General features: G+C 46.0%; 1 protein-coding gene across 1 annotated transcript in view; it reads right to left on the minus strand.

Annotated features, from left to right (window-relative positions):
* Positions 1-1,690: 1,690 nt before the first annotated feature.
* Positions 1,691-10,000, minus strand: part of LOC123490777 (glutamate receptor ionotropic, NMDA 2A-like) — a 12,128-nt gene continuing 3,818 nt past the window's right edge. Inside the window, exons 3-4 of the mRNA XM_045220651.1 lie at positions 4,540-5,445; positions 1,691-1,776 (exon numbers count right to left, since the gene is read on the minus strand). Of these exons, the coding sequence (XP_045076586.1) occupies positions 1,691-1,776; positions 4,540-5,445 (992 nt within the window). The remainder of the gene's footprint in view (positions 1,777-4,539; positions 5,446-10,000) is intronic.

A 10,000-nucleotide genomic window follows, 5' to 3' on the forward strand; every position in this document is an offset into this window, starting at 1 on the left:
CTGGTAGAGAGGGGTGGGGGAGGTGGGGGTTGTCCCTGGTAGAGAGAGGGGGGCAGGTGTGGGTGTGACTCTCACCTTTCAGCCTCTCTCTCTCAGGAGAACCAAAGAGTGGGTTTAGACACCAGCCAGGGCTGTCAGAGGAGAGGAGGGGTCAGAGGTCAGGAGAACCAAAGAGTGGGTTTAGACACCAGCCAGGGCTGTCAGAGGAGAGGAGGGGTCAGAGGTTATAGGTCACCACTCCAGACATCCAGCTGACCATCCTACCCAGTCCCAGTCCCAGTCCCAGTGTGCACAGAGCAGTGTATCAGTCCATCAGTCTCTCTGAATGGTTCAGTCTCCCTCTCTCCTCTCCTCTCTCTCCTTCCTCCCCTCCTCCCTCCTCTCCTCTCCTCTCCTCTCCTCTCCTCTCCTCTCCTCTCCTCTCCTCTCCCTCTTCTCTCCTCTCCTCTCCCTCCTCTCCCTCTCCTCTCCTCTCCTGTAGAGTCTTTAGGCTGTATAGTATTAGTGGTTTATAAAGGTGGTTTTACTCCACATAGGGAAACACTCAGGACTGTTCTGTTCTGTTCAGCCTTGCAGCTGTGTGTGTTTGTTAAGTCAGATCTGTTCCTAACAGCAGCACACACAATCTCTCTCCCATGTGCTTTGTGTGTGTGTGTGTCTCAGGCGTCGGACTCGATGCTGGGCATGCGTCGGTAGGCGTGGCCTGTTTCCACCGGCGCTGGCGGCCCGGGAGCCGTCACGTAGCCAATTGGCTGCTGGGCCGCCACGAGTGGCGGCGCCATTACGTATGACATCACGGCCGTCTCCGAGGCCACGGGGTAGAAGAACTCCTGGTGGTTACCATGGGGATTCCCATGATGGTTGCGCAGCGTCATCGCCAGGGACTAGTTGTTTGTAGAGGTCGGTGGCGGAGCGTCCATGTGCCAGGCGCTGTGCTGCGGCCAGGCTGTTCTCTCCTCCGCCACGCTGCCCTGTCCCCCCTCCGCCCTGCAGGAAGGGGGTTATGGGAGGGCGGTCGGGGTACAGGGACTTGGAGCGGCGGGGGAGGGGCATGGGGTAGAGGCAGGACAGGATCCAGGGAGTGGTTGAGGGGGAGGAGGGGTCTTGGAGGAGGAGTAGGGTCGGTCGGAGCGCATGGTGAGGGACGTTAGCATAGGGGCTATCCTCCAGGAGACCAAAGCTGCTGCTATCTCTGCTGTTGTCCCGGTCCGGCAGACTGAACCCTCTGAACTGACTCTGCTGCCTCTCTGACTCCCTGCTCCCCCGATACTGCTGCTGCTGCTGCTGCTGCTGCTGCTGCTTCTCAGGGACGTTCTCATAGGAGGCTGGCGGCTGAGCTGGGAGAGAGGTGAGATCCCGGGGGGAAGGCTCGCACGGGGGAGGTAGTGGCTCACCAACCCATCGCCCTCGCCACCAGACCCAGCTCACTCTGAGGCAGGTAGTGGCTGAACATGTCTCCTCCAGCGTGAGGCTGTGTGTGCTGGGTGTGTGTGTGTGCGTGTGGGGAGTGTGTGTGCGTGCTGGGTGTGTGTGTGTGCGTGTGGGGAGTGCGTGCGTGGGGAGTGTGTGTGAGGAGGGGTGTTTGTGCCTGTGAGTAGGCCTGGTACTGCAGTTGATCTTCACTGATGTCGTAGAGGTTGCCCAGGTGGGCGCAGGCGTCACAGCGGTTCTGAGGGGAGGCGGACTGTGGCTACAGACCAGAGTAACCTGATAACTTCCCCAGACAGGACCGGCAGTGGGTCTGTCTCTGGCCCCCTGGGGCATCATGGGAACCATCTAGAGAGAGAGGAGAGGAGAGGAGAGGAGAGAGAGAGAGGAGAGGAGAGGAGAGGAGAGGAGAGGAGAGGAGAAGAGAGGAGAGAGGGAGAGGAGAGGAGAGGGAGGAGGAGAGGAGGGGAGGGGAGGGGAGGGGAGGGGAGGAGAGGGAATGTATTGATTAAGTGTATGTTATTGTTTTAGTCCCTTGCAGAACCAAATTGAGTAACGGGCCAGAAGCCAGGGTTGCTGAGGTTCATTGTCTCTTATCTGTATCCTGTCTGCCAGCTAGAATTACCCCTCTAGTTTATTGAACTGAATGTAATTGAATTGAGGAGTTATATAAGAGACATTTAAACATGCTGATTACCCCAGAACATGGTAGACATTTAAACATGCTGATTACCCCAGAACATGGTAGACATTTAAACATGCTGATTACCCCAGAACATGGTAGACATTTAAACATGCTGATTACCCCAGAACATGGTAGACATTTAAACATGCTGATTACCCCAGAACATGGTAGACATTTAAACATGCCAGATTACCCCAGAACATGGTAGACATTTAAACATGCTGATTACCCCAGAACATGGTAGACATTTAAACATGCTGATTACCCCAGAACATGGTAGACATTTAAATACCCAAACAAACATGCTGATTACCCCAGAACATGGTAGACATTTAAACATGCTGATTACCCCAGAACATGGTAGACATTTAAACATGCTGATTACCCCAGAACATGGTAGACATTTAAACATGCTGATTACCCCAGAACATGGTAGACATTTAAACATGCTGATTACCCCAGAACATGGTAGACATTTAAACATGCTGATTACCCCAGAACATGGTAGACATTTAAACATGCTGATTACCCCAGAACATGGTAGACATTTAAACATGCTGATTACCCCATAACATGGTAGACATTTAAACATGCTGATTACCCCAGAACATGGTAGACATTTAAACATGCTGATTACCCCAGAACATGGTAGACATTTAAACATGCTGATTACCCCAGAACATGGTAGACATTTAAACATGCTGATTACCCCAGAACATGGTAGACATTTAAACATGCTGATTACCACACACGTACTGTTCTTGTCTTTGTTATTGTGTTTACATCTGTTGTACTTCTATAATACTACAGTAATACTACATTAATACTTACTGTTCTTGTCGTGTGTTTGTAGGTGCTGTACTTCTATAATACTATAGTTATACTACAGTTCTATACTTCTATAATACTACAGTTATACTATCTTTATACTACAGTAATACTTCTATAATACTACAGCTATACTACAGTAATTCTACAGTAATACTTATATCATACTACAACTGTTGTACAGTAACACTTCTATAATACTACAGTAATACTACATTAATACTTACTGTTCTTGTCCTTCCCGGAGGAGGCAGCTCCAGTGCTGGTGTGTTTGTAGGTGCTGTACTTCTATAATACTACAGTAATACTACATTAATACTTCTATAATACTCCATTAATACTTACTGTTATTGTCCTTGCTGGAGGAGCTTTACTTATGTAATACTCAGTAATACTACAGTACTACAGTTATATTATTCTATACTTCTATAATACTACAGTTATACTACCGTTATACTACAGTAATACCACAGTAATACTTACTGTTATTGTCCTTGCTGGAGGAGGCAGCTCCAGTGCTGGTGTGTTTGTAGCACTGTACTTCTATAATACTATAGTTATACTACAGTAATACTACAGTAATACTTCTATATTATTACATTAATACTACAGTAATACTTACTGTTATTGTCCTTGCTGGAGGAGGCAGCTCCAGTGCTGGTGTGTTTGTAGCGCTGTACTTCTATAATACTATAGCTATACTACAGTAATACTACAGTAATACTTCTATATTACTACATTAATACTACAATAATACTTACTGTTATTGTGCTTGCTGGAGGAGGCAGCTCCAGTGCTGGTGTGTTTGTAGCGCTGTACTTCTATAATACTATAGTTATACTACAGTAATACTACAGTAATACTTCTATATTACTACAGTAATACTACAGTAATACTTACTGTTATTGTCCTTGCTGGAGGAGGCAGCTCCAGTGCTGGTGTGTTTGTAGGTGCTGTACTTCTATAATACTATAGTTATACTACAGTAATACTACAGTAATACTTCTATATTACTACATTAATACTACAATAATACTTACTGTTATTGTCCTTGCTGGAGGAGGCAGCTCCAGTGCTGGTGTGTTTGTAGCGCTGTACTTCTATAATACTATAGTTATACTACAGTAATACTACAGTAATACTTCTATATTACTACAGTAATACTACAGTAATACTTACTGTTATTGTCCTTGCTGGAGGAGGCAGCTCCAGTGCTGGTGTGTTTGTAGCGCTGTACTTCTATAATACTATAGTTATACTACAGTAATACTACAGTAATACTTATATATTACTACATTAATACTACAGTAATACTTACTGTTATTGTCCTTGCTGGAGGAGGCAGCTCCAGTGCTGGTGTGTTTGTAGGTGCTGTACTTCTATAATACTATAGTTATACTACAGTAATACTACAGTAATACTTCTATATTACTACAGTAATACTACAGTAATACTTACTGTTATTGTCCTTGCTGGAGGAGGCAGCTCCAGTGCTGGTGTGTTTGTAGGTGCTGTACTTCTATAATACTATAGTTATACTACAGTAATACTACAGTAATACTTCTATATTACTACAGTAATACTACAGTAATACTTACTGTTATTGTCCTTGCTGGAGGAAGCAGCTCCAGTGCTGGTGTGTTTGTAGGTGCTGTACTTCTTGTCCTTCAGAGAGTGGAGGTCAGCATCTGCAGAGTGACTGTGGTGCAGCAGACTGGCGCTCAGCTGCAGGATGGAAGCGTCCACGGAGTGTGTGTTAGAGTGCTCCGAGTGAGCGTGTCTGAGGTCGGAGTGTGTGTGTGTGTGTGTAAGGTCGGGGGGGTCCTGGAGGCTGTCTCTCAGGTAGAGGGGGGCGGAGTGTAGACTGGCCTGGTCTGAGTCTATGGAGTAGATCTTCTCATGACTCCTCCCACCGCCACCTCCGCCCTCGCCGTGCTTCCCCCCTGCTCCCCCTCCCCCTCCTCCTCCCATCACCCCCACCGGGCGTTTCTTCAGCCCGTTTTTGGGGGGTTTGAACCCCCCTAGCCCCATCCTGGCCCCCCCAAGATCTGACTCAATATGGGAGGTGGGCCGACTGGAACATTCAGAGATGTCAGAATGGGGCGGGTCTTCTGGGAGGTAACGCTGGCTCTTCATTGTTGCAGGGCCCGGGCCAGGGGCAGAGCCAGCAGATCCGGGGGCGGGACCACCAGCGGGACCGGACAACGGGATTGGTCCTTGTTTCAGCGTCTCCACGCTCTTCTTCCATAGGGCGCGGGGTTTGGAAGCGGGTCCTGCCAGGCCGGGGGGGCGGGGTTTGCCATTGTCGGCGGTAACGTTGACCTCCACCTTGTTGGGGTTGGCATCGTTGAGGCTGAGGGGGTGGTGTTTGGGTTTCCCAGGGAACGGGCCAGGGGAGGAGTTATTCAGCAGGTCTTTGTGTCGACCCAGGAAGCCCTGTAGAGTGGAAGTGTTGCTATAGAGACCACCCGGGTCTTTAGGAGACAGACTGATGACAGAGTTACCTAGAGGAGAGACAGTATAACATCTATAATCTATAGAGACCACCTGGACCTTTAGGAGACAGACTGATGACAGAGTTACCTAGAGGAGAGACAGTATAACATCTATAATCTATAGAGACCACCTGGACCTTTAGGAGACAGACTGATGACAGAGTTACCTAGAGGAGAGACAGTATAACATCTATAATCTATAGAGACCACCTGGACCTTTAGGAGACAGACTGATGACAGAGTTACCTAGAGGAGAGACAGTATAACATCTATTTGTAAATATGATACAGTGGGGAAAAAAAGTATTTAGTCAGCCACCAATTGTGCAAGTTCTCCCACTTAAAAAGATGAGAGAGGCCTGTAATTTTCATCATAGGTACACGTCAACTATGACAGACAAAATGAGAAAAAAAATCCAGAAAATCACATTGTAGGATTTTTTTATGAATTTATTTGCAAATTATGGTGGAAAATAAGTATTTGGTCACCAAACAAGCAAGATTTCTGGCTCTCACAGACCTGTAACTTCTTCTTTAAGAGGCTCCTCTGTCCTCCACTGGGTACCTGTATTAATGGCACCTGTTTGAACTTGTTATCAGTATAAAAGACACCTGTCCACAACCTCAAACAGTCACACTCCAAACTCCACTATGGCCAAGACCAAAGAGCTGTCAAAGGACACCAGAAACAAAATTGTAGACCTGCACCAGGTTGGGAAGACTGAATCTGCAATAGGTAAGCAGCTTGGTTTGAAGAAATCAACTGTGGGAGCAATTATTAGGAAATGGAAGACATACAAGACCACTGATAATCTCCCTCGATCTGGGGCTCCACGCAAGATCTCACCCCCCGAGTGGGGTCAAAATGATCACAAGAACGGTGAGCAAAAATCCCCAGAACCACACGGGGGGACCTAGTGAATGACCTGCAGAGAGCTGGGACCAAAGTAACAAAGCCTACCATCAGTAACACACTACGCCGCCAGGGACTCAAATCCTGCAGTGCCAGACGTGTCCCCCTGCTTAAGCCAGTACATGTCCAGGCCCGTCTGAAGTTTGCTAGAGTGCATTTGGATGATCCAGAAGAGGATTGGGGAGAATGTCATATGGTCAGATGAAACCAAAATATAACTTTTTTGGTAAAAAACTCAACTCGTCGTGTTTGGAGGACAAAAATGCTGAGTTGCATCCAAAGAACACCATACCTACTGTGAAGCATGGGGGTGGAAACATCATGCTTTGGGGCTGTTTTTTCTGCAAAGGGACCAGGGACGACTGATCCGTGTAAAGGAAAGAATGAATGGGGCCATGTATCGCGTGAATGAGTGAAAACCTCCTTCCATCAGGGCAAGGGCATTGAAGATGAAACGTGGCTGGGGTCTTTCAGCAAGACAATGATCCCAAACACACCGCCCGGGCAACCAAGGAGTGGCTTCGGAAGAAGCATTTCAAGGTCCTGGAGTGGCCTAGCCAGTCTCCAGATCTAAACCCCATAGAAAATCTTTGGAGGGAGTTGAAAGTCCGTGTTGCCCAGCGACAGCCCCAAAAACATCACTGCTCTAGAGGAGATCTGCATGGAGGAATGGGCCAAAATACCAGCAACAGTGTGTGAAAACCTTGTGAAGACTTACAGAAAACGTTTGACCTGTGTCATTGCCAACAAAGGGTATATAACAAAGTATTGAGAAACTTTTTGTTATTGACCAAATACTTATTTTCCACCATAATTTGCAAATAAATTCATAAAAAAATCCTACAATGTGATTTTCTGGATTTTTTTCCTGATTTTGTCTGTCATAGTTGACGTGTACCTATGATGAAAATTACAGGCCTCTCTCATCTTTTTAAGTGGGAGAACTTGCACAATTGGTGGCTGACTAAATACTTTTTTCCCCACTGTATATAATATATAACATCTATAATCTATAGCAGGGGTGTCCAACCTTTTTTATCATGAGAGCTACTTTAAAAAATGAAAAGTGTCAACTCTCCCCCTGGTCCTTAGAGAAAGTAGTGCACTATGTTGTCAACTCTTCCCCTGGTCCTTAGAGAAAGTAGTGCACTATAAATAAATAAATAAATAAATATGCCATTTAGCAGACGCTTTTATCCAAAGCGACTTACAGTCATGCGTGCATAAATTTTTATGTATGGGTGGTCCCGGGAATCGAACCCACTACCTTGGCGTTACAAGCGCCGTGCTCTACCAGCTGAGCTACAGAGGACCACCACTATGTTGTCAACTCTCCCCCTGGTCCTTAGAGAAAGTAGTGCACTATGTTGTCAACTCTTCCCCTGGTCCTTAGTGGACAAGAGAAAGTAGTGCACTATTTCTTCTGTCAATATACCTGGTCAAATAATGGTAAAAACAAAATGAAGTAGCTCTCGTGCCAGAAAAGTTGTGGTCCTCTGTAGCTCAGCTGGTAGAGCACGGCGCTTGTAACGCCAAGGTAGTGGGTTCGATCCCCGGGACCACCCATACACAAAAATGTATGCACGCATGACTGTAAGTCGCTTTGGATAAAAGCGTCTGCTAAATGGCATATTATATTTTATAATTATTATAAAAGGTTGGAGAGCCCTACTATAGATGATATACATTATAGGAATCCCACATCACATACACACAGTGAGGGGAAAAAAGTATTTGATCCCCTGCTGATTTTGTACGTTTTCCCACTGACAAAGACATGATCAGTCTATAATTTTAATGGTAGGTTTATTTGAACAGTGAGAGACAGAATAACAACAAAACAATCCAGAAAAAACGCATTTCAAAAATGTTATAAATTGATTTTGCATTTTAACGAGGGAAATAAGTATTTGACCCCTCTGCAAAACATGACTTAGTACTTGGTGGCAAAACCCTTGTTGGCAATCACAGAGGTCAGACGTTTCTTGTAGTTGGCCACCAGGTTTGCACACACATCTCTGGAGGGGGATTTTGTCCCACTCTCTTGCAGATCTTCTCCAAGTCATTAAGGTTTCGAGGCTGACGTTTGGGCAACTCGAACCTTCAGCTCCCTCCACAGATTTTCTATGGGATTAAGGTCTGGAGACTGGCTAGGCCACTCCAGGACCTTAATATGCTTCTTCTTGAGCCACTCCTTTGTTGCCTTGGCTGTGTGTTTTGGGTCATTGTCATGCTGGAATACCATCCACGACCCATTTTCAATGCCCTGGCTGAGGGAAGGAGGTTCTCACCCCAAGATTTGACGGTACATGGCCCCGTCCATCGTCCCTTTGATGCGGTGAAGTTGTCCTGTCCCCTGGGCAGAAAAACACCCCCAAAGCATAATGTTTCCACCTCCATGTTTGACGGTGGGGATGGTGTTCTTGGGGTCATAGGCAGCATTCCTCCTCCTCCAAACACGGCGAGTTGAGTTGATGCCAAAGAGCTCGATTTTGGTCTCATCTGACCACAACACTATCACCCAGTTCTCCTCTGAATCATTCAGATGTTCATTGGCAAACTTCATACGGGCATGTATATGTGCTTTCTTGAGCAGGGGGACCTTGCCGGGCGCTGCAGGATTTCAGTCCTTCACGGCGTAGTGTGTTACCAATTGTTTTCTTGGTGACTATGGTCCCAGCTGCCTTGAGATCATTGACAAGATCCTCCCGTGTAGTTCTGGGCTGATTCCTCACCGTTCTCATAATCATTGCAACCCCACGAGGTGAGATCTTGCATGGAGCCCCAGGCCGAGGGAGATTGACAGTTATTTTGTGTTTCTTCCATTTGCGAATAATCACACCAACTGTTGTCACCTTCTCACCAAGCTGCTTGGCGATGGTCTTGTAGCCCATTCCAGCCTTGTGTAGGTCTACAATCTTGTCCCTGACATCCTTGGAGAGCTCTTTGGTCTTGGCCATGGTGTAGAGTTTGGAATCTGATTGATTGATTGCTTCTGTGGACAGGTGTCTTTTTATACAGGTAACAAACTGAGATTAGGAGCACTCCCTTTAAGAGTGTGCTCCTAATCTCAGCTCGTTACCTGTATAAAAGACACCTGGGAGCCAGAAATCTTTCTGATTGAGAGGGGTCAAATACTTATTTCCCTCATTAAAATGCAAATCAATTAATAAATTTTTTACATGCGTTTTTCTGGATTTTTGTTGTTGTTATTCTGTCTCTCACTGTTCAAATAAACCTACCATTAAAATTATAGACTGATCATTTCTTTGTCAGTGGGCAAACGTACAAAATCAGCAGGGGATCAAATACTTTTTTCCCCCCTCACTGTACGAGACATCCGCTATGTTTAAACAGGACTATGTTGATGTCCAACACATCCCATTGGTTCAGGTGCCGGACAGAGAAATGGAACACAATTCAGATATAGACTCTTCAAGGGCTGCTACATTACAGGAAAGGGGCAATCTGCTGTTCAAACAATAACAAAACAGGATCCCCACCACTGATTTGGTAAAAGGAGGAGGGAAGGGGCTGGAGAAATGGCAGGGCTATGGATACATCCCATTTGACCATCCATGATATCAACATTATAATTTTAACCATGTTTTGTGGTTAAATAGTGTTTGTTTACAATTACTTTGTTTGTAAA

Source organism: Coregonus clupeaformis, unplaced genomic scaffold, assembly GCF_020615455.1.
Source record: "Coregonus clupeaformis isolate EN_2021a unplaced genomic scaffold, ASM2061545v1 scaf4758, whole genome shotgun sequence".
Taxonomy (NCBI): Eukaryota; Metazoa; Chordata; class Actinopteri; order Salmoniformes; family Salmonidae; genus Coregonus; species Coregonus clupeaformis.